Source organism: Eubalaena glacialis, chromosome 4, assembly GCF_028564815.1.
Source record: "Eubalaena glacialis isolate mEubGla1 chromosome 4, mEubGla1.1.hap2.+ XY, whole genome shotgun sequence".
Lineage (NCBI taxonomy): Eukaryota > Metazoa > Chordata > Mammalia > Artiodactyla > Balaenidae > Eubalaena > Eubalaena glacialis.
In genome coordinates, this window is record NC_083719.1 from 169,124,716 (window position 1) to 169,149,896 (window position 25,181).

Consider the following 25,181-nt stretch of genomic DNA (forward strand, 5'->3'; position numbering starts at 1 on the left):
TTCAGAGCCATCTGTGCAGGACAGGGTGCAGGAGAGCAAGGCTCAGATCACAAAATACTTGCTAGAGAGGAAAGACCTCACAGCTGGGTGAAAACAGAGGGCTGGCCTGTCTGAAAACCTTGGGGTCCCAGACTGTGGGGTGGGTGTGAGAGAGAGCTGGGGAGGGTCAGGCCTGGCCGGGCACCCAGCACCCAATAGGCTCTGCAGGTAGTGAAGGAACAACAAGGGAATGAGCCAGCCCCACAGTTGAATGCCACTCGGGAATACAGACTCAGGCATGGGGACGTCCGTGATATCTGGCATGAGGTCATGGCTGGTTTTTGGCTCATCAAGTCATGAGGATGGACAGGATGGGGAGCGTGCCCAGGGAGGGGGGTCAGATATTGGAGCATGGATGTGGGAGGGACCCAGGAGGCCAGGAGTCTGGTCTGGAGGCTTCGGGCCTTCCCCAGGAACAGGGACTCTAGGGCTGGCCACCCATTAAAAGAAGGCTCAGCTCCACTTGAACACCTGACTGCAAGGTGTCATGGACAGTCCCTGGGGAAAGACAGGTTTTAATTCTTGAGAGATGCACTTGATCAGGAAGGGAGAGCAAGCAGAGGACGAGGGCTGCATGGTGGCCCAGAAATGGTGGGCAGGAGGGCACGGGATGAGAGGACACCATACATGGAAACCCTGTGTTCAGGACTTCAAGGAGAAGTTGCCCTCTCCCCAACCAGCTAACTGAATACAGAACTACATAAATGCTGCCGAGACGAGGCGTAGAGGGTGGCCCTCACACAGAAGGGCAGGGGGACTGTGGGGGATACCAGGGACTCCGTGTGGCCATGGAGATGCATGGGACGAAGCCCCACATCAGCTGAGAGGTGGGTGGAGACAGGAAGTGTGCGGGGAGGCTGGTGTGACGGGAGCAGGGAGCTCACAGGGTGTGAGAGGAGCGAGCTGGACAGATCCAGATTCTAACAGGACTGTGCAGTGAGGAAATGTTCTCTCTGGGTCATCCAATGAGGCATCTCCAGGTCCTGAAGGGCGTGGGTTTTGTGCCTTAAGGCAAAGCAGCCTCTGAAGATTTTGAAGACGAAGAGGGAAAGATGTTAGGATATGATGTGTATTTCCAGAGGGTAGGTTTGTTTCTCTGAGAGACAGTAATTCTGTTTCCTATCATTCTCACCACAGCTGAATGGAACTGGGTTAGACTCGAGTAGGACTTACTGAAAGTCAGCATCATAATGCAGGTGTGTGGCTTGCTGAGGGACACAGAAACCTTTGTCCCACCTTCTCAGGGGTGCTTAGCCCTCCCAGGGGAGAGAAGGTGCCAAACAAGAGGAATCTCTGGGGGCTCCAGCTGAAACGTTTATAAAGCTGCCATTGCCTTGGTTTCCCCACCAAACAAAGGAAGGGGAAACAGACATTTCCACCTGGATCCCACCAGAGAAAGCTACCGGATAAGCAGGGACCGTCCTGCCAGGCAGAGGGGCCACTCTGGGCCTGGGACACACCACCCCAGACAACCCAGAGGGAGGAGGAGACACGGCTCCCTGAGGAGGAGGAGAGAGCGCAGAGGCCAAAGGCCTGGGTGAGCATGGACAGCATCTGCACCTCTCTGTGCCAAGAGAGTCCACAGATCTCTGGGGACTAGGTAAGAAGGCACAGAATGCTGTTTCCCTGGAACCACCCCACTCCCAGTCGTCCTCCTAGATCCGTGGGGCCTCCCATGCTTTGGTCTTCTCCTACCACCCTAAGGGTCTTCATAGCCCCTTCCGAGAGCTGAAGAGCCTTTGTGATATCAGCGGTTGATGGGGGGCAGGCTCCCACAGCCGGCCCTGAAGAGTAGCACTGGCCGCACAGTCATTCACATGCAGCATCCACCCAGGGGTGAAGGAAGCACTGAGACGCAGAGGAATCAAGCAGAGCTCTGCCAGCAAGAGCCCATCACCCCACTACAAAAACAGATGCATCCACAAGTGACAGGACTGTGGGTCATCCGTCGGGATGGGCAAATATAACAACATGTCACCATGGGATTGGAGAAGCTCTTTCCCCTCTGCCCCCAAAAGGACCTGGTGGTTCTTCCTCTTAAATCAAGGTGTAATCACATATAGTAAAATGACCACATTTCAATCCGTTTTGACACATAAACACATGTGTAACCAACACCTCCATCAAACACAGAGCGCTTCCTTCACCCTAGACCAGTATGGTCCAGTAGAACTTTCTACAGTGACTGAAATATCTAACCATCCAATGTGGTAGCCACAGGCCATGTGTAGCTGGTGTGACCGAGAAACCAATTTTTTCTCTCATTTATTGTCATTTTGCTTAATTTAAATTACATAGGCACGTGTGGTGAGTGGGAACAATTTTGCAAAGCACAGTCTGAGAAACATTCTCTCATGCTGCCTTCAGGTCAGGCCAGTCCTCCCTATGAATGAGGAAACTACCCTGATTTCTGTCCCCATCCGCAGTGTTGCCTGGCCTTGATCTCCATCAGAGGAATCGTGGTCACCCACACTGTGTCAGGCTTCTCTTCAGCACCCTGCCAGGGAGATCCCTGCCCTTTGCATCAGTAGTCCACTCCTCTCTGTTTCCAAGGAGAATTCCACTGCAAGAGTAAACACTGTCTGTTCATCCACGCTTCTATGGATGCATACTTGGGTGGTTTCCAAGTTTTTCTCTGATGATCACAGCCCTGTGAATATTCTTGAGCACATCTTATTGTGGACATATGCTTTTATATCTGTTGGGTAAATAGCCAAAAGCCAGCTGGCATGGTCGGTATGAGTTCAGCGGTGATTTTCACCCGTATGATTTAGCCACTGCTGTACCCCATCTCACCGCTGCTCCAGAAGTGGTCCTCCTCCCTCCTACCACAGACCCAGCAGCTCCTCCTCTGGGCAGCCCCTGTGCTGACCCAGCATCACACTGTATCCTCGAGTTCTGTCCTCTGCGTTCCTGAACAGTTTCAGGGTGCTACTGTCTCCACCCCAACAGAGCGGGGGACACCTGCAGTTGTGTAGAGAAGCAGGCAGGCCTCCACCACTTCCTTGATTTACTTTCTGTCAATCCATGTGCACATCATGATGTTTTATGCTAAGTCTCAGGTACAGGATAGGGACAGGCTTCCTGCATGGTAGAAGCACATCTTGCCCTGGAATGCACAAGTGTTTGGAAGGAAAGGGCCTGTGTGCATTCTCCAAAGAAGGTTCACACTAAGGCAGGCCTGGCTCCTGCTCCTGTTTCATGGGCCAGCAGTGCACTCCCCCTACTAACCAGGCCCTCTTGTCCTCCTCCCCCAGGTCCCTGGCTGTCGGGCCCCAGTACTCATCCCTGGGGACACAGCCCATCCTCTGCGCCAGCATCCCAGGCCTGGTACCCAAGCAGCTGCGTTTCTGCCGGAACTACGTGGAGATCATGCCCAGTGTGGCAGAGGGCATCAAGATCAGCATCCAGGAGTGCCAACACCAGTTCCGTGGCCGCCGGTGGAATTGCACCACTGTCAACAACAGCCTGGCCATCTTTGGCCCTGTGCTGGACAAAGGTACGTGTGGCACCCGTCATGGCTTTTCAGGCAGAGGTGGGAGCCCAGGGATGTGTGTGCAGCAGGGTCCAAGCCAGCTTCTCCCTCAGTGAGGGTGGGCACAAGCCACTACATTCCTCTCTGCCTTCATGTCTCACCTATGCTCAAGTGCGGGAACAGCACTTCCAGCAGGGGGGCAGCGCTGCACAGACCTCATTACCGTAAGCATCTCCCATGTGGGTCTTTTCCAATGCTCATCCACTCTGGAGGGTGCTCCTGACACTGGGAAGGATGTAAGATCACACAGAGATTCTTCCTGCTTCCCCTTTCCCAAAAGCAATTACGTAGTTCCACGGGGACAAGATTAACCATTGTAGGTTTCCTGCAGGAGCCAGAACTTCAGGCAGGTCTTAGAGAGAAAATATAAAAAGAAACAAAAAATACAGAAAGGGAGAGAGTTGGAGATCACAGAGGCACACAGCAGAAGTTATCCAGGGTCATGGAGCCAGGGGTTTATTTTGGGAAGGAGAGGAAGATCAGGAGCGCTGGGTGTTGGTTAACTTACAGTGAAGAGCGAACTTTCACAAAACCTAGTAGTTTAAACAATAATGATCATGTGTTATATGTCCCAACATCTGCAGATGTAGGCAGATGCAGTAGGCAGGGCTGGTCTCTGCACCTCAGCGGGTCCTCGTTTCTCTTACATACCTGGTGGCCAATGCTGCGGTCAGCAGGAACACCCACAGGTAGCCTCTTCACGTGACCTAGGTTCCCTTAAATATAGTGGACAGGCCCTCCAGCAAGTGGGGAGAGAGGGAGGGAGAGAGAAAAAGAGAGAGAAAGAGGGAGAAGGGCTTCTTTCACTGAGCAAAATGTTTTCAAGATTCATCCACCTGTAGCATGTTTCAGTACTTTATTCCTTTTTATGGCTGAATTATATTCTATTGTATGGATGGATCACCTTCTGTTTATCCATTCATCTGTTGGTGGACATTTGAGTTGTTTTCAACCTTTTTTGGCTATTGTGAATAATGCTGATATGAGCATTTTTTACAAGTATCTGTTTGAATACCTGTTTTCAGTTCTTCTGGGTATACTCCTACAAGTGGAATTGCTCAGTCATATAGTAATTCTGTGTTTTGAGGAATTACCAAACTGTTTTCCACAGCAGCTGCACCATTTTGTATCCCCACCAGCAGCACATGAGGGTTCCAGTTTCTCCACATCTTTGCCAATGTTTGTTATTCTGTCTTTTTTTTCCCTTTAGCCCTTCCAGTGGAAGCGAAGAGATGTCTCATTGTAATTTTTATTTGCACATCCCTGATGGCTAATGATGTTGAGCATCTTTTCATGGGCTTGTTGGACATCTGAATGTCTTCTTTGGAGAAATGTCTATGCAAGTCCTTTGCCCAGTTTTAAATTTTAGTTGGGTTGTTTGTCTTTTTGTTGTCGAGTTGTCAGAGTTCTTTATATATTCTAGACACTAGACACTTATCAGAAATACAATTTGCAAATATTTTCTCCCTTGTATACATTGTCTTTTCACTTTTGTGACAGTGTCCTTTGATGCACAGAAGTTATAAATTTTGGTGAGATTCAATTTACCTATTTAGATGTCATATCAAAGTAAGCATTGCCTAATCTAAGGTTACTAAGATTTACACCTGTGTTTTCTTCTAAGAGTTTCACAGTTTTACTTCTTACATTTAGGTCGTTGATCTGTTTTTAGTTATTTTTTGTATATGGTGAGAGGTACGGGTCCAGCTTCATTCTTTTGCACATGGGAAACCAGTTATTTCAGCACCATCTGTTCCAAAGACTAGTCTTTCCCCCATTGAATGGTCCTGGCACTCTTGTCAAAAATCAATTGCCCATAGATGTCTGGGTTTATTTCTGGACTTTCAATTCCATTCCATTTGTCTATATGCCTGTCATTCTGCCAATATCACACTATTATGTTTTCTGTAGTTTTGTAGTATGTTTTAGAGTTGGGAAGTATAAGTCCTCCAACTTAATTTTTGTTTTACAAGATTGTTTTGGCTTTTCTGGGATCCCTTGTAATTCCATATGAATTTTAGGATGGTTTTTCCATTTCTGAAAAAAAGGCCTTTGGAATTTGTTTTTTAACATCTTTATTGGAGTATAATTGCTTTAAATGGTGTGTTAGTTTCTGCTTTATAACAAAGTGAATCAGCTCTACATATATATATATCCCCATATCTCTTCCCTCTTGCGTCTCGCTCCCTCCCACCCTCCCTATCCCACCCCACTTGGTGGTCACAAAGCACTGAGCTGATCTCCCTGTGCTATGTGGCTGCTTCCCACTAGCTATCGGTTTTACATTTGGTAGTGTATATATGTCCATGCCACTCTCTCACTTTTTTATGGAAATTGCATTGAATCTTTGAGAAGTGTTGCCATCTTAACAGTATTAAGTCCTCTAATCCATGAACGTGGGATGTCTTCCACTTATTTAGGTCTTCCTTAATTTTTCAGCAGTATTTTGTAGTTTTTAGTGAACAAGTCTTGTACATCTTTGGTTAATGCATTCCTAAGCATTTTTATTCTTTTTGATGCTATTATAAATGAAATATTGTTTTATTAATTTCCTTTTCAGATTGTTCACTGATTATGTATAGAAGTACAATTGATTTTTGTGTTTTGATCCTGTATTCTGCAAATTTGCTTAATTTTTTCATTAGCTCTAAGAGTTTTGTGTAGATTCTTTAGGACTTTCTATATATGAGATCATGTCATCTGTGAATAGAAACATTTTTGCTTCTTCCTTTCTAATTTGGAATCCTTTTATTTCTTTTTCTTGCCTAATTGCTCTGGCTAGCACTTTTAGTACTATGTTGAATAGGAGCGGTGAGAGTGGGCACCCTTGTCTTCTTCCTGATCTTAGGCGGAAAGCTTTCAGTCTCTCACCATTGAGTATATGATGTTAGCTGTGGGATTTTCATAACTGCCCTTTATCTGGTTGAGGAAATTCCCTTCTATTCCTAATCTGTTGAGTGTTTGTATCATGAAACGGGTGTTAGATTACATCCAATGCTTTTTCTGAATCAATTAAGATGATCACGTGGTTTCACCTTCATTCTATTAATGTGGCACATTATTATTGGTTGATTTTCATACATTGAACCACCCTTGCATTCTTGGGATAAACCCCTCTTGGTCATGGTATATAATCCTTCTAATATGCTGGAGGATTTAGTTTGCAAGTATTTTTTTGAGGACTTTTGCATCAGTATTCATAAGGAATATTAGCCCATAGTTTCTTTTCTTGTAGTGCCTTTGTCTGGTTTTGGTATCAGGATAATGCTGACCTCATAGAATGAGGTAGGAAGTGTCCCCTCCTTTTCCATTTTTTTGTAAGAGTTTGAGAATGATTGGTGTTGACTCCTCTTTAAATGTTTGGCACAATTCACCAGTGAAGTTCTTCTTTGCTGGGAGGTTCTTAATTTCTAATTCAATCTCTTTACTTGTTATAGGTCTGCTCAGATTTTCTATTTCTTCTTGAGTCAGTTTTGGTAGTTTGTGTGTTTCTAGGAATTTCTCCATTTCATCTAGGTTAGTCCTTCATTTTTTTTTTTAATTAATTAATTTATTTATTTATTTTTGGCTGTGTTGGGTCTTCGTTTCTGTGCGAGGGCTTTCTCTAGTTGCGGCAAGCGGGGGCCACTCCTCATCGCGGTGTGCAGGACTCTCACCATCACGGCCTCTTTTGCTGTGGAGCACAGGCTCCAGACGTGCAGGCTCAGTAGTTGTGGCTCACGGGTCCAGCCGCTCCGCGGCCTGTGAGATCTTCCCAGACCAGGGCTTGAACCCGTGTCCCCTGCATTAGCAGGCAGATTCTCAACCACTGCGCCACCAGGGAAGCCCCCAGCCCTTCATTTTTGAAAGATAGTTTTGCCAGATGTAGAATTCTTCGTTGACAGTGTTTTTCTTTCATCACTTTAAATATAACATCCCACTGCCTTCTGGCCTCATTGGTCTCTGATGAGAAATTGACTGTTAGTCTTATTGAGGATCTTTTTACATGATGAATAACTTCTTTCTTGCTGCTTTCAAGATTCTCTTCTTGTCTCTACCATTTGATAGTTTGATTAAAATGTCTCAGTGTGAAGCTCTCTATGTTTATCCAACTTGAAGTTTGTTGAGTTTCTTGGGAGTATCTTGAGTCTTCGAGGTTTTTTAAAAATCAAATTTGGAACTTTGGGCCATTATTTCTTTAAATATATTCTTTCTGCTCCTTTCTCTCTATTGTCTTCTTCTGGGACTCCCACAATGTGTTTGTTGCTACATTTGATGGTGTCCCACAGGTCTGTTCATTTTTCTTCATTCTTTTTTCTTCCTTCTCCTCAGACTGCATAATTTCAATTAAACTATCTTCAAGTTCACTGATTCTTTCTTCTGCCTGCTCAACCTTGTTGAAAACTTCAAGTGAACATTTCATTTCAGTTATTGTACTTTTCAGCTCCACAAATTTTATTTGGATGCTGTTTATAATTTCTGTCTCTTTATTGATAGTCTCTCTTTGTTGAGACATTTTTCTCCTGGTTTCCTTTATCTCTTTGAGAACATTTAGGACAGTTGAGTTAGAGTCATTGTCTAGTATGTTTAGTATTTGTGCTTCCTCAGAGATAGTTTCTGTTAATTTAATTTTCTTTTTCCTATGGATGGGCCATACTTTCTTGTTTCTTTGCATGCCTAGTAATTTTTCGTTGAAATGTGTAGTTTTTGAATATTATAATATGGTAACTCAGGAAATTAGATTCTTCTTCCTCTTCAGGGTCTGTTGTTGTTGTTACTATGGGTTGTTGTTGCTTGTTTGTTTAGTGCCTTTTCTAAACTATTTTTAATTACTGTATTCTATGTCATGTATGGTTCTCTGAAGTCTGTTTCTTTAGCTTAGAGTCAGCTAGTGGTTTGGCAGAGATTTCCTTAATATCCTGGGATAACAACAACAACAAGAAAAAGGCCCCCACTCTGCCATTTTGCTGATGCCACTTTGTATCATCTTTTGAGACCTAGCCTCAAAGGCTGAGCTGTGCCACATTCTGTTGGTCAAGGCAGTTACAAAGGCCCACCCAGATTTTAGGGTAGGGGACACAGACCCCACCCTTGATAGCATGTCAAGGTCACCTTGGGAAATGAGCATTAAGGATGGGACATTCATTGGTGTGGCCACCTATGGAACTGCCATCCAATCTAGGATGGGCCAACAGAGATTTGATGGCTGAGGTGGGTCTCCAGGGACCACAGCTGAACATGCTGTCAGTAGCGAGAGTAGGCCACAGAAGACATAAGAATAGAGGATGCCAAAGGAAGGCTACTAGGACAGAGGTAGGGTGGGTCATATCAGCAAAGATCTGCTGGGGGCCCTGTAGTCCCAAGGAGCATTGGTGACAGGATGGCCAAGGCCATGTACCACCTCTTCCACACACCTGCTTTCCCATCTTGTAAAGGGCAGCCCCATCCTTCTGTTACTTGGAGTCACCCATGATTTCTCTCCGTTGCAAGTCCCACCAGCAGTACCTTCAGAGTCATTCCTGAATCCAAGCATTTACCACCAAGCCCAGCCACCCTGACACCCTGCATGATCAAAGTGGCTCCTATACAACTGCTCAGTCCCATTCCCAATGTCCCTGAGGCCAAAAGAGCTGTGTCAACCACACCCCTCCTTCACTTGGGCCCTCCAGGGCTCCCAGGTCTCTCGAATCCTCTGGCCCTGCTGCCTCTTTTCCCTCCTCCTCTTCATCCTCCCTGTGCCCCTCTCCAGCCCCCCTGGCCTCTTGGCTGCCTCCCAAACACTGAGTACAGTTCTATCTCCACCTTTGTTTTTGCAGATCCCTCTGCCATTGCTCTTTTCTCTGCCTTTTGTGTGATTCCCCGCCCATTTCCCTCAGTCTCCTTCTAAATGCCACCTTGTCTCCTGTGTCATGTAGCATCCCCCATGCTGGCCCTCTCTATCCCCGTCACCCGGCATCACATCTTGCTCCCCGTTGTCCTCAATCCTCTACCATCACATCCATCAACCACCCCATGAGTACTGTGAGGCCCACCTCAGCTGCCCTGTCTGTCTTGCCAGCACATGGCCTGTACGTATGGGAGGAACAAATGGCCTTGCTCAGACCTGGCAGCCAGAATGCAGAGGAAGGAACAAAAGATGTCTGGGAGGAAGACACACCAGGCCCTGAGACTGCTGACGTACTGTGGGCAGAGGTCCTGAGAGTGCAACTGAGCATTGCATTAAGGGCAGGTGGGGCCTGGTGGTGTTTGTTCAAGGGGCCGGGGCTCTCCGACATCAGGCAATCATGGTCATGCCCCTCAAGGTTGGCCTGTATTCTCTAGGGGCAGGAAGGGGCAGGGGAGAGTCACGCCGTGTGACCTTGACCAGCAAGTCAGCTCACTTCCTGGAGCATTAGCGTCCCCATCTATAAAATGGGAGAATAATTGCCACTCAGCCAACTTCACAGAGCTACTGGCTGGGGTAATTACACATCAGTTCCTTCGGGGATGGCCACTGACATGTGTGGGAGAAGTTAGGGCCACAGGGTGATGTGACACATTGAGTGTGGGGGCATGTGTGTGTGAGTGTGTGCAAGTGTGTGTGCATGCATGTACATGTGTATGATTGTGTGTGTGGTGCCTGTGAGTGTGGGGTCATGTGTGGGTTGTGTGTGCACGTGTGTGTGTGTATGCATGTGTACGAGTATGTACCTGTGTGTTTGAACATATGTGTTCACGTTTGTGCATGTGCATATTTGTGTGTAGTATGGGTGTGCATTTATGTACGTGTGTGTATGGTGTGTAGTGTGTGTGGTGCAGGGTCCCATGCTGTGCCATGGTCAGGGAGGTATGCTCATCAATTTCACCATGCCCGGGAGGGCCCAGACAGGATCATGGTGCCATCTGGGTTCCTGGCTCCAGAGCCTGATGGGAGTGTCTAGGGTTCCCACTCTCTTAAGTAAGAAGAAATGTCAGGGATTTCGGGAAGAAGGCAGAAGCCTGTACAACTGGAAAGGCTGCCATCCTGGTGGTGGAGGAAGGCTGTGTCAGGTGGGGTCAGGCCCCACCTGGAAGCCAGAGAAGGAAATATGGATTTATTTCTGGGCTCTCTTCTACCCCATTGGTTCACATGTCTGTCCTATGCCCAGGCCACACTGTCTTGATTTCTGTGGCCCTGCAGTAAGTTTGAAAACAGGGAAGTGTGAGTCCTCCAACTATGTTCTGCTTTTCCAAGCTTGTTTCAGCTTTTCGGGGCTCCTTATAGGGATTTTAGGATCAGCTCATCAATTTCTGCAACAAAAAAAAAAAACTTGGTTTTTTAGAGATTGCATTGAATCTGCAGATCACTTAGAGGAATATTACCATCTTAACAATTTTAAGTCTTCTGATTCATAAACATGGAATGTCTTTCCATTTATTTAGGTCTTTAATGTCTTTCAATGACATTTTGCAGTTTTTAGCATACAAATCTTCTATTTCTTTTGTTAGATTTATTCCTAAACATTTTTTTCTTTTTGATGCTATTATAAATGGAATTGTTCTCTTGATCTCATTTTTGCATTGTTCATTGCTGGTGTATAGCAACATGGTTGATTTTCAAATATTGATCTCATACTCTATAACCTTGCTGAAGGTTTATCAATTCTAATAGATGTTCATGCATTCCTTAGAATTTTCATGTCATTTGCTAATAGAGACAGTTTTCTCCCATCTGGACACTCTTTATTCATTTATTTTTTTCTTGCTCAGTTGCCCTGGCTGGAGCCTCCAGGAAATGGTGAATAGCAGTGAGCAGAGCAGGTGCCCCTGATTTCCTCCTGATCTTAGAGGAACAGCTTTCGGGGCCCATTCTGTTCTTAAAATTTAAAGATCTAGGCATGAGGATCATCATTCAGAAAAATAAATAGATAAAAGGGGAGAGTTTTGATATAATGTCTCTTGATTCTTTGAATTTTTTCTGAGTTACCTGTGCCAAAAATCTCACAGTGATATATTATCAAAAAGTTTTTAAAATTTGTCAGCTCATGATTCAATTGGGTCCTCTTTCATTCTGAAACAAGAAATTGGAAACACCTGATTTACACAGAGCTTGGTGTCACCGTCTTTATAGATGGCACCAGGGCTGGACATGTGCCAGGAAAACTGGGGGCCTCTTCATGGGTCAAGTTGGAGATGGGTGGTCCTAGAAGGGGAGGCAGGAGAAGAAGCAACGATGCCAGTGAGGTTGCCTTGGAATCACCCATGCCGACCTACAGGCCCTGGCCTGTTTCTGCACACCCCAGGGATATGTGAACCTGCCTTGGAGACCCCTGGGGCACAGCATCACCCTCACAGGCCCACAGGCTTCGTCCCTTTTCTGCACGTTCAGACATAGGATCCTGTCATGCTCAGCTCCAAACCCGCAATCTTCCAGCTATGGTCAAACACACAAGCACCTTAGTCAGGACAGCTGTGGAGGCCCTGAGGCCTGCCTCTTGACCCCTGCCCACACTCCCTTCTGTGTTACCCACATCGGGGTGCCACAGCAGCCATGCTCTCTCCCAGGCGACTTTTCCAACATCGCCATTGTAGATGGACCTTCCCTGCCAGTCCAGAGCTGCCTGCACCTGCCCCTCACTGGACCCCACAGTCTGAAATGGGGTCAGTCTTTGTGGCCCCCATTTTTGCAATCCTCATCCTCTCCAGATCCTTCTTATCTTTAGCTCTCAGCCCACAGGAACTACCTGGGGGACAGCTCCTGGCCTCCAGAGCAGCTCCTAGTTTCCTGCCTCCAACCTCAACATCACTCTCCCGGGACAAAAGCTGAGCCCTGCAGGGTGATCTCAGGTCTGGTGTGGGGCCCCCTGCCATGCGCAGCAGGTTCACACAGCAGGCACATAGGGCAGTACCAAGGTTTGCTCTGGCACAGAATGGGTGCTTTATAAGGATGTGCTGAGTGAGTGACTGAAGGCTGAGCACATATGCCTGAGGGTGCCCGCATGGGCAGGTTTCCCTGGGGAGGGGGGCGTCTGAGCTGGATCTTAAAGGGTTTTCTCTCTTTCTTTAAAACATGTATACAGTGCTTTTGGAGCCGTGTGTTAAGTGTTTTACACACAGCAGTAAACTGAATCCTAGCACCCATCTCATGAGCCAGCACTATGGTTACAAGTTAAAGAAACTGAGGCACAAAGAAGGGGCTGGGCCAGGACTCCTAAGAATGTGCCAGCCTGTGGTGGGGGCGGGGGTGTCTGTAGGGGCTCTCCAGGTGAGAACAGGCCCTGCAGGTGCCCAGGGCCTGCCCCACGGAACAGACAAGTCACTAGCTTCTGGGCTTGGGGCCCAGGGAGTTCCCCCTCTTCCTCTGCACTCCCTCGCTTCCTTGAAAGCCTCTCAGGGGGAACCAAGACCCCAGCAGGCCTCTGGGACCCTCATGTGGCCTTGGTGTCCCAGTCCCTCTCCTCCCATATCCACCCTTCCCATGTCCACTCTCCCCTCTTGTCCTCTCTCCCCCGTGTCCACTCTCCCCCGTGTTCTCCCCTTCATGTCCACTCCCGCATGTCCATGCTCCTTCCTCTGCCCTTTGCTCCCTCTGCCCCCCCCCCACCTGATCTCTGTCCCTCCCTCCCTCCTCCATTTTCAGCTGGATGAAAGTCATCTCAGCTCCCCTACGCCCTCACCACTTGGTCTAATGGGAAAGAGGAAGCCCTCTCTCCCCCATCGCTTGCCACGGGGCTGAGAAATGGCCGGATTCATTGTGGCGCAGAGCTGAATGGCCCAGGAGGAAGGAGCCTGCCAGGTGCCCCAGAGAGAGGCCAGCTCTGGGAGGCCATTGTGGAGGCCCCCGCCTGGCCACCGGGCCACACTCACAGTAATCAATCTGATTGGATTAGGGTCAGGGCGACCCTAATCGTGTCAGAGGTCACTCAGGCTTTGTGGCAAGGTCTGTGGGGTGCTTGACCACCCCTGCTGAGGCGGCCTAGTTGAACAAAGCTTAACACTGTCAGCTGAGCAGAGGGCCCCAGCCCCGGGTGGAGGTGTGCGAGTGTGTGCGTGTGGGGTGAGGATAAGAGGGAAAGAGCGTGTGCTCATACCTCCTGCTTCCAGCTCACACACACACACTCACACACACACGCAAACCACCATCTGCCTGGCCTGGGGCTGGGGGCTGGGTGGGCCAGGTGGACCCCTGAGAAGCTGCCACCGAGGAACGTAGGGTTGGGTGACAGAGGTGAGCCCGGGCTCGGAAGAAGTACCCTCCACCCTCACTTTCCACAGCAGCAGAACCATGTAACCTGCATTAGGCAGAAAAGTATTTGAAGAATTTTGAGTGCATGAAGGCTGGCACACGATTGCAGCTTATCTGTCCCTCCAGGCAGGCCCCTGGACACCTGGAGCGCCTGCTTTCCCTGAGAGCTGGCTGACACCCACTCTTGACCCCCAGTGAGGTGAAGGGGTGGGGAGGCCAAAAGGCAGGGAAGGCAGGTCCCAGACCTCAGTGCCTTAGCAGACACTCCTGGAGGAAGCCCAGCCAGGGCCATGCCCCTAGGGAAGCACAGTGGGTGCAGCCGGTCCAAGGTCCAGGCCAGTGGGTTTGTGGGTGGCACATGACTTTGGGGGGGACCTGGGTCTCAGCTGGGTGGGGCATTTGCAACTTAGAGAAATGGAAGGGGCCATAAAGAGGTGAGTCATCCACAGTGGGCAGCAGGACCCTTGATGCCTCTCCCACTGGTGTCCCAGCACGTCAGCGTGAACAGGTGGGGCATGGTCCCCAGCTTCATCATCAATGACCTCTAGAAACCGGGCCTCAGCCTGTGTCCATCCACTAGTTTAGTGCCCTCAGTATAGTGCCCTTGGCAGTGGCTTTCCCAGGCACCCCCAAGCCTGGGCTACAATGGCTTCCCTAAAGAAGAGACTGGGTGAGCCACTCAACCCTGCCTCTGATTCCAGCATATGTGCCTCCAAAGCTCCCTTCGGGGTCTCAGGACCTGGAGGACACAGGGCCTGCACATCTGCATTCCAGGTGGGGCATCCCCATTGGCAGAGGGAGCCTTGCTGCTGGTAGAAGTGGTCCGACTCTCACTGTGGGGTCTGCACTTGGACCTCACCCATTGGGCAACTGAGTCGGGGGCCCTGGCTGACCCCCTCAAAGCACATCATGTCAGAGTCCTGGTTGGTTACCTAGAGGCAGGGTCTGTGAGTGTCAATCAAGGTCTCCGCAAGTGTGTTCCGGGTGCCTGCTGCCTTCTCTGGCTCCCCAGACAGTGCTTATCCCCTCGCAACCCTCCGCCCGTGCCCTTGGACAACCCTGGGACAAGCACCCATGTCTGCCTGCCTTCTTCCCCATTCTCCTTGGGGGTTGGGCTGGGGAGGAGCAGGAGGGGGGACAGCATGGCCTGTCCCATCCCCAGCAGAGCCCCTTCCCTTGGCCAGGCTCCAGGGGGTGGTCTGTCCACCTCCCTGTGTGTCCCGGCTTGATCTGCGGAGGGCCGGCGTGCAGGCACGGGGCCAGGGCAGGACAGCCAGGACGGCACAAGCCACAGGGCTCAGGAGGGGTCAGAGAAAAGAAGGGGCCCTTGAGGGAACCGGCATCCCTGAATCCAGGTTGCAACCCCTGACCCTCATCGGAAAGTGTTTCGGTTCACGGTGGTTGGGGAGCTCCGACTGTCTCTGCGGCCTCCCCCGTATATCATTAACTCTCCCCAGTTGGGGGTGTGTGTAAAGGGGCCAGGAGAGACCCCGGCGACACCCTGCCGCGCCCGGCTCAGAAAACAATATCCCCACGACGACGACAAGATTAAGCACAAGAGAAAAGTGAAAATGCTGCTGGCGATTCACACGCCCTCGGGAGTGCTGTGTTAAAGCGTGTGAATAGCGAGCTCCCCTCGCGCCCCAGGCCCCTGGGCTGCGCATACCTCCCGGTTGCTATGACTGGCTTGCTATGGCCTAATCGCCGACGAGGGAGGAAATTCATATAAAATATCGAGAGCCATTGTGGGCCTAACGCGGCGTGACAGTGGCTCACAAAGCCAGATTCATTAGCCCCAGCAGGTAATCAGGACGCCGGCCGTGCTGGCGGCCGGGCGGTGTCAGGGGCCGCAGCTATAGTGGGGCGCAAGCTGCATTCCGCTCTCAGGTGGCTCCATCCTTTGTGCAGGACGGGCCAACGGGATTACCAAATGCCATTGCCCATTGCGACACCCCCTCCTGGCCGCCCCGCTAGCTCTGAGACCAAGGAAGGTGGGCTGTGTGGGAAGGGAGCAAACTGCCGGCTAGGGGCTCAGGCCAGTCTCCCATCTCTCCTTCCCTCATGTTGGGGCATTGGTAGGGGAAGAGGTGCCAACCTCTGAATGCTCTAAAAGTGCCCTTGAGGCCTTCATGGGCCAGGGAGACAGACACAGAGCATTTGCTGACCTCTCTGCACGTGCACAGGCACTGCAGGACTTGCTTGTCTTTTGTGGGGTGGCCATCCCTGGACCTGCATCTCTGCATCCTCGCCCTCCTACAGCCTCTCACCTGCCAGGTGTGCAGAGGCCCAGGCCTGGCCCAAGGAGGCTGAGTGGTGCCTGAGAGGGAGCCGCAGTCGCTGCCCTTGAGTGTGTGCTAAGGATGCGGCATGAGTGAGAGCACTGAGTTCTCTCTGTGCCCTGCCAGCGATGCTCTGTGGGCAGGTAGGAGCAGAGAGAGGCCCCCACAGCAGCTCCCATTGAGGCTCAGTGCCCACAGGAGCCATTTGCCCTGACCTGGCCTCTCTGTAGTCCTGTCCAGCTGTGAGCACCAGCAGCTGCCACAAAGAACTCCTTACCTGGAAGGCCAGGGAAGACTCACAGAGGGCCCCCAGCTGAGTGGGGACAAGCCTGTAGGATGGGGGATTCTCCTCACGTACCTGGCGAGAGAGAAGCTTCCCTGCAGGGCAGTAGAGTGGTGGGGCTGGGGTCCAGGACTCCCCACCCTGGGCAGGTGATTGTGGTTGCAGCCATGGTCCTGATGGGGGGTGGGGGGGAGGGGGTCTCCATGGAGACAAGGGAGTCTGCCTCATGGCTGCACCCTCTCTGCTGACCAACCCCAGCACCAAGGCAGGGAGTCTGACCCAAAAGTCAACACTGCCCAGGGGAGTAGTGGAGCCCCAGGTCTCCAGGGGCCATGGGGCAGGCACGCCCAGGAGAGAGAGGGCTGTCCCTCAGGCCAGAACTCAGCCAGGAGGAGGCTTTGACAGGCAGATCCTACAGTTCCCAAGGAGGAGGTCACACCCCACCCTGCCCCAGGCTGAATCCCCACCCAGCCACTAGATGATAGCAGCCAGGCCCCAGTGACCCAGGGCCTCGCTTCACATAGGAGCCGGGCCAGAGATGCACAGCCCACTGCAGGAGCCCGGAGCCAGGGGAGTATTTGAGACCCTTCGTGTTAGCCACCTCCACGTCCCTCTAATGGGGGGGAGTGTGTCAGAGACACCCTTGCCACAGTAAACTCCTCCCCTCTCCCTGCAGAATCCTGTCCTGGGACCTCCCTCCCAAACACCTCCTGGGTCTGGCCAACTTCCAGAGGAGGGGGCTTAGGACTCTGAGACCATAATGGAGCCTGAGTTCAGCTCAGGGATGCATCAGAATCACCAGAGGACTCCTTACAGATATAGATGCCCCCCCACCCAGAACAGTGGGCCTGGGTCCACTGGTAGGTCTGCAGTGACCACTGCTGGGGCACCTGGTTACCTGCAGAGCTTCTCAAAGGGTCCACTGGGTGGACTCCACAGACAGAACACCCAGGAGCTTGATCTCATTGGTTAGTGGTCGAATTTGAACCACAATCCCCCTCCAGGAACTTCCACTGCCAGGGGTCACACTCTATCCTCCGAAAAGCGCTCCAGCGCCCCCTCAGGCCAACGGGCTTATCCCAGGAGCCCTCGGCCATCCCCTCCTTCTCATCTGGTATCAGGCCCCCATAGCCTTCCCCTTCCAGGAGAGGACAGGTGGGCCTCTCCTCACTCCCTGTGGCTGCAAAGTATGGGGCCCAGCAGGGCAGGTGCTTTCACCTTTACCTCCTGAAAGCTGCAACTACAGAAACAGCCGGGTGGTCATGGGACCCGCTGCTGGGGGGTGCAGGAGCCTCTCCTGCGACCCCTGTCTGGGCTCAGTACTCACTGTTGGGCAGCCTGGGAAGGGGGCTGACCCATTTTGAGCCTTCACACATCAGTGGGACTGAGAGGGCCTGCAGGGCCCATGGTGGTGGCTCAGCAGAGAGGAGCCCTCTCTTTCTGTCTGGACCAGTCCTCTCAGCAGTTATAAAAAGATGCCCAGGGCCCAGGGCAGGGAGGCCTCTGGGCGGTGCTCTCCTATCAATCCCTGATAAAAGGGCCTTCTGGGTAATCTCCCAGAGGGAGAATCAGCTCTGGGACAGAGGCTGCAGCCTTCCTGTCCACTTAGAACGCAGTCAGTGCTCAATAAGTAGTTGCCAACCACCAGCTTCATGGTGAAATGTGAAAGGCGAGGCCCTTGGAATAATTTTTTTGAACTTTCTTCAGCATATAGGACTTTGGAACTGTATCCTTTTTTAATGTTACAAGGTCCTTTTCTGAAATTATGATAGTCATTTCTTACGTGTCTTATTCTCTCAAAAAAGTAACAACATTTTGCAGTCCTATTTCAGTCCCCAAGTAATTTCTAGTACTTGCCAAGCCTATGAAATCCAAATCTGGAGACAAGATTTGTTAAAATCCCTCTAGTTCTAAAGTTCTGAGACCCAGGGAAGTGAAGTAACTGCCAAAGCCCATCTCACATGTGACGCTCAACCCCCGTACCCAGGGCTGGGCTGGCCTCAGTGATGATGCAGCCCTGCCAGGCGACTCCCCCTGCCCTCCCCCAGACTCCCAGCTCTTGCCACATAGTACTCCTTCACCTGCCCCAGACTCTACCTCTACCCTTCCATCCATCCACAATTCATCCACCCTTCCATCAATCCATCATCGAGCCAACATCCACCCACTATCCTCTGTCCACCACCACCCATCCATCCATCCACTCACCCATCCACCCACTCTCCACCATCCACCCATTCATTCATCCATTCACCCATCCACCATCCATCCATTCAGCCACCCATCCATCCCGGGCCTGCCCCAGAGCTCACATTGCCAAGCCTACTGTGTGTGCTTGTTCCCTTTACTCTCTTCATCATAAACTGTAAGCTCCCAAAGGCAGGTGACTCAGCACAGCCCAAAGCAAAGAACCTGACTTGCAATAGCAGGGCCTCCCACTAAAGGAATGCAAGGATTCCTCTGGTTCACCCTCCTCTTTCCCAGTGCAGAGATTCCCTCCACCTAACAGTGGGTCATCCAGTTTATGCTTGATTACCGCAAGAACAGGTAGCTCCTTCAAACTTTCAGAAAGCCTGGGTTGTTAGACATTTCATCAGATAGAGCAGCAATCCACTTTCTTGCAGACTTCTTACCTTGGTTCTTGAGAATGGGCACCTTGCATCTTACTTATTTTATATTCCTAGTGTATGGTTCATTATAGGCTCTCAGGTCCTGGATGGGTGGATGGATGGATGGATGGTAGAAGAATAAATGGATGGATGGGTGGATTGTAGATGGATGGATGGCTAGATGGTAGAAGAATGAAAGGAAGGGTATATCATTGATACTTTGCATGAATTCAATTAATAATTGCTAATGAGACAACATCAAGTTTCTGGGGAAGATGGTTTTCTCGATGGAAGACGCTTGTCTTACAGAAAGACTTTGGTACAAGATTCCCTTTCTTCTTCCTTTTCCCAAGCCCTAATTGCAGTGTGGGATAAGAGTCCTGGGCTGGAACAGAGCAGGACTGAGATAGCTCAAAAAGCTCATGCAGGCTTTACCGCAGCAACTTGGTAAATTGGCAACATTGGTCCTTAAGCACCCCCCTCTCATAGCCCGTGTCCCCACCTCCTCTCTTGACCTGCCATAGCCCATTCAAAAGAAGACATTTTGCTGGTGACAGAGGTATTTCCAGTCTCATCTCCAAGATGCAATTCTCTTCCCACAGGCAGGATGGTTCTCTCTCCCCCTCCCTAGCTGCCTCTGTTGTATAATCTCTGATAAGGCTGCTGTCTGTGGCTAAAAACTTTGCTGTAACTGGGGCAGCTGCTGGGCTTCAGACCCTGGTCTGAGTTCTGGTTGTGCCTGCCCCACCCATGACCTTAGGGGAGGCCTGTCCCCCTTCCTCTGTAAACTGAGGCTACTCCAGCCAGTCAGTCATGACCTTCTTGGTTCAAACCCCTGTGGAAATCTGATAAAAGCAATCTATCCGGAAAAACACATGAGTTTTCAGACATGCCCTGGAATTCCAGCTCATGATTTTGGCAGGGTTATGAACCCCCTAAAGCCTGCCCATGGATTCCTGGGTTAAAAGCCCCACCACTGTGGGGTGTCATCTGGGCATTCAGGGGGTCTTCCTTCTGCACAGTCTCAGGATGTGTTTTAACTTTTTCTTTGGAAATAATTGGAGTCCAGATCTCTTCCTAGGCTACCCCAGTGCTGACATCACACAAACCCAGCTAGATCCATCAAAACTAACTAAAGATCCATCACTACTAACTAAACTCCAGACTTCACCTAGATTTCACCCAATTTTCCACCAATGTCCCTTATCTGTCCAGGATCCCATCCCAGGTCCCTAGTCTCCTCAGCCCAGCCCTGCCCTTCATGCCCTTGAGACTGGGAGGAGCTTAGTTAGGCCTTTGGGTTTGGTTTGTCCGATGTTTCTTGATAATTAGATGCAAGTTACGATTCTTTGGTTAGAATGTCTCAAAGGAGGTGGAATGTCCTTGTGGGGGCCTTGTCTTAGGAGGCACGTGGCATCCATCTGTCTTCTGTCCCATTGCTGGTGACTGCAACCCCAATTTCTCTAGTAAGGTGGGGTCTGTCAGATTTCTCCAATGCAGAGTTTCAGTTTTCCCCTTTGTGATTGATCAGTATCTCGGGGAACTACTTAAAGACCTGTGTCTTCAATTTTAAAAGGGACTTTCTTTGCCAGAATGAACCACCTCAAGTTTTTCTGGCTCGTGGTCTTCGTAAAGGCTTCTTTTCCTCATGAGCAATTTAAAGGCCAGCTCCAAGGTGTCCTTGGCCCTCGGAACTTTATTTGTGAGGAGGCCCTCTCTTCATTTAGCAGAAGAGGAAATTGAGGCCCCCAAAGGAAAGAGAAGTGTGCAGGGTCACACAGCTAGTTGGTGACAGAGCAGGGCAGGAATGAGTTCTTTTTCCTCCAAGTTCAAGGGGGAACACCCCTCCCAACCCCCCCGCACACCCTTCCCCTCAAGTGTGTCTGGCAGCCCTGGACTGTTTGCCTGAGCTCGATAAGCAGAGATCTCCAAGCCCTGTTCAGGGCAGAGCAAAGCCCCAGGCCTGCATTCTCTCCCTTTATCTCAGAAGCTGGAGAAGGGGAGGTGAGGAGGGGCTAGAGGAGGGAGCAGAGCAGAGGCAGAGACAGAGGCAGGATCCTCCTGTAGGAGCTAGCCCTGGGCCCTCAGGGGGCAGACTCAGAGGGAGTTGGGGGAGCATATTCAAGGCTTGGAGAATCTGAGCCTTGAGAAGGGCCACCAGAGAAGGTGCAGTGGGGGAGGTGCCAGGTTGTGTGCAGTGGGTTCCAGGAATGCCCAGGACATACTGGCTCTACCCTGCCCTGGGAGGGGTGGTAAGGAACCCCCAGGCCACCAGCTCACAGCCCCTAACCCAGGGTCATTGCATGGGCAGGAGGGAAGATACCAGACCAGGGCCCTGGAAGGGTGAGAATCAGGATCTGAGCCCACCCTCTGAGGAGCTGGAGGTGGGGGACAACCTGAGTCCTTGAGAAGACAAAATAAGGGCAGGGGCTCTTCTGAGTGGAGGGGCAAGAAGGAAAGGGGTCTGTGTCCATGCAGTTATTTATTCATGGTGCTTTGAGTCAGCAGAAGGTGGCTCCAGGCTGGCCTGTAACTAATCAGTTGTATTATAAAAGGAAAACGGGGCAGGGGCTTCAAGTGTCTTGAGGAGGCAGCTGCTTGGCTGACATTTGGGAAAGGGAACAGTGAGGGGAGCTGTCTTGAATTCATTCAAGGACAAGCTGAGTAGGGAGGGGCAGAGAGCCAGGTCCCATGGGGGAGGCCTGCCCAGGTGGGCTCAGACCCTCCTGGACTCCCTGCCCCAGCCCAGGGCCCGTGCCCTCTCCTCTCACCAGGCTCTCACTCCCCAACAACCATCTGTGGGATGGGCTGGGACTCCAGGTTAGAAACAAAAGGTGAACAGGACACAGCCCCCAGCTCAGGGAGGTTTCAGGCAGAGTGGATGTAAGAGGGTGCTCCTGAAGTACCTGGGGAGCCCGAGGGCTCCAGGGCCAGGCGTGGACCAAACCCAGACTGCAGGGTCAGGACCCTGGCCTGTGCCTCAAAGAGCAGGGATGGGGACATGGCAGATGCACATGAGCAGAGAAGCAGTTGGAAAGAACCCAAGGGAAGGACGAGGGCTGAGTGTGGCTGGAGGCCAGGGAGTGGTGGACAGGGCTGAGAAGGCAGGAGGTGGGGCAGAGTCAGCCTGTGTGTGAGTCAAGCAAGGACACAGTAGCGAGAACCGGAGAAGGGCTGGGCAGGGCCAGATGGGCGCTGGACAAAGCGCTCCTCCTACAGTATGTGTGAGTGTGTGTGTGGGCATGTGTGTGTGCATACCTGTGTAACAGTGTGTGCCTATGTGTGTGTCTGTGTGTCTGTGGATATGTGTGCATACATATATTGGTGAGAGTGTGTGTGTGTGTGTGTGTGTGTGTGTGTGTTACATGTGTGTGGATGGGTGGGGGAAGCTGGAAGCTGGAGGTGCCTGTCCCAACTAGGAACCTCTTCTGGTGCAACTGGGAGATACTGCGGGCTGGTGAAGAGCCAGGAGAGGCAGGATGGGCCAGGGCCATTTCGGGAGGCCAGAGCAGCCTTCAGACATGGGCAGTCCCCAGCCAAGCTGTCAGTGGGAGGCTGACAGGGAAGAAATGGGGAGTCCCTTTCTGGGTTTGTGGCTGGGTGCTTACCACCTGGGAGTTTCCAGAAAGCAGCGAGAGTCCAGGCCTGCTCTGGGCAAAACATGGGGAGTACACAGGTTGGCCGGGGCCTGCAGAGGACCATCCAGAACTGTTGGCAAATCCACAGAAAGAGTCACCAAAAGCAGGGTGGGGCCTGACAGCTATCGGGAGGCTCGTGCAGAGGGTACTTCCTCAGACACATCTCATACTGTGTGCTCTTGGTATAGGAGTGAATGTGCTTTTTTCAGTGGCAGGTGTGTGTGGATGTGTATGAAGCTGTGTGGATGAGTCTGAGTGTGTGCACATTACTGGCTGGAACTCTATCTTACCATTTTCCTGCCTCTGCCACCTGAGCTTTGGGACACACATGCTCAGATGCAAACCTGGGAGCAGGTGAGACCATGCAGCTGGAGGAAGTGTGGGGAACAACCCAAAACTTCTACTCACTCCCCAGGGTGAAGCCCGCCTGTCCCTCCCCTTCCCAGGAAAAAAGCCTCCAGGGCACTGATGTGGGGTGAGGAGACAGCAGCCCCCTTTGATAACTCTCCTGTAGCCATTTGGAGCCCTAGAAGTGTCCAGGCCTGCAGTGGGGCCTCTGCCCACGAGGAGCTCAGGGACACAGCAGGGCACACACCCCTTGCCTGGCACAGAAGGTCCTAGTTGGTCCTGTTCCTACATCTCTCCTGCTCACTCCACAGCCCATAGCATTCTTTTTAACCTAGGATTTTAAAATTCCTGCTAATCAGCAGGTAAGCTCCACGAGGTCATCTTGCTCCCTGATGTTTCTCCAGCAGGGCTTGGCAAACAGCAGCTACTCCCACACACACATGTGGAATGGCGAGTCGAGGAGTGAGTCCTATCAGCTCACATGGGACCCAGGGCACCCCCAGGCCCTTGTCCTCCAACTGGAGCGGATCGTGGCTTGGTGTCCTTGAAGAAATGTTTGCACACACTCAGGAGGCATGATGCATTCATTCATCCCGTCTGGGGAAGCCTGGCTGGGAGTCCAGCCTCTGCAGAGTCAAGGCTGTCCCCCACATGCCCTGTACTTCCCTCTGGTCCTGCCAGCCCAACCCCTCCCCACCTGAGGCCCTGCCCTTGTGGGCCTCCCCACGCAGAATACCCCTGCCCCCTGCTTTTCCTCTGTCGATTTCCTGCCTGTCCTTTGAGACCAGCTCCTTTAGGCTTCTGTCTACCAGGGTCAGGCTAGGCCTCCCACACCCAGTGACCCCCTGCAGCTGGCCTTGCCAAGGCAGGCCTCCCTTGACTCCCTCACGTGCCTGTCTCACCCAGTTCGGCCCCACCGGCTTTTCCTTCCCAAGCTCCAGCCATCCCCCACTGGCATTCTGAAAACCAATGCCATATCCCCTGACTCATTTTCTCCGTGTGTAGAAAGAGAAGGCTGCATGCAGGCGGCAGCTCCAATACCAGGTCAGAGGCAGCCTGGATGCAGTTCCTAGCAGGCATTCAGTTCCAGACCCAAGCACGTGGGGCCAGCAGGAGGCGAGGTGCAAATGGAGGCACTGACCTTTGGAAGGTTCCGGAAGAGGCAGCCCTTCAGCTGGGCCTCTCAGTACCTGGTGTCCAGAGTGGAAGAGGGGAAGGGTGTGCAGGCAGGAAAAGAGGCACAAGTGGGCAACATGTGGGCCAGGAGCCATGCCCTGGACAGGGCTGTGGGAAGCTTCCAACCAGGACATCTGGGCACGGGGGCTCCACCGTGGGTTGCTGGTACACTAGAAGGAGCCTTTTTTGTATGCCTTTTAATCAATCCGCATGATTGTTTTGAGATTCATCCATGCTCTCTTTTCTGGTATGCTAAATAGAATTCCATTTCATGGATATGCCACAAGTTTTAATTGAAATATAATTGACATATAACATTATATTAGTTTAGGTGTACAGCATAATGATTCAATGTTTGTATATATTGTGAAACGATCACCACGATAAGTTTAGTTAACATCTATTACCCCACACAGTTACAAGATTTTTTCTCATAATGAGAACTTTTAAGATCTACGCTCTTAACTTTCCAATATACAATATTATTAACTCTAGTCACCATCTGTACATCACATACCCACGACTTATTTATTTTATGCCACAATTTTTCATCCATTCACCCGTTGTTGGACATTTTGGAGCTGCCAGTTTGGGACTATTACAAATAAAGCTGCAGTGACATTTGCTTCCTGGTCTTTGCAGGGACACAGGTTTCCTCCAGGGTAAATACCTCAGAGGTGAATGACCAGGTCATAGGGTAGGTGTATGTTTTCAAGAAGCTGCCAAACCCATTTCCAAGGGGCAGCACCAGTTTCCTTCCAGCCAGCAGTGTACAGCGTTCTGCTTTCTCCACATCCTCACCAGCACTGGTTATGATCTGACTTTCTGATTCCAGCCGTCCCTGCTGTTCTCCATGACAAGTTATGTCCAGCATCTTGCCTTGGGCTCCTTAGCCCTCCGTATACTTTCTTTGGGGAAGCTCTCCCTCCTCCTTGGGTCCTCCCTTGGGGACGCGCGCTCCTGTCCCACCGCAGTCCTGCCTCCCCGACTCCGATTACCGTACCGCGGTTACCGCGCTGCGAGTCTAGCCCACTGTGGGTGCCCAGGACCCAGCCCGGGAAGAGGCAGCCACGCCCCCACGCCAGTCCCAC

General features: G+C 51.2%; 1 protein-coding gene across 1 annotated transcript in view; it reads left to right on the forward strand.

Annotated features, from left to right (window-relative positions):
• Positions 1-25,181, forward strand: part of WNT3A (Wnt family member 3A) — a 46,722-nt gene that overhangs the window by 15,186 nt on the left and 6,355 nt on the right. Inside the window, exon 2 of the mRNA XM_061188551.1 lies at positions 3,297-3,538. Coding sequence (XP_061044534.1) covers positions 3,297-3,538 — 242 coding nt within the window. The remainder of the gene's footprint in view (positions 1-3,296; positions 3,539-25,181) is intronic.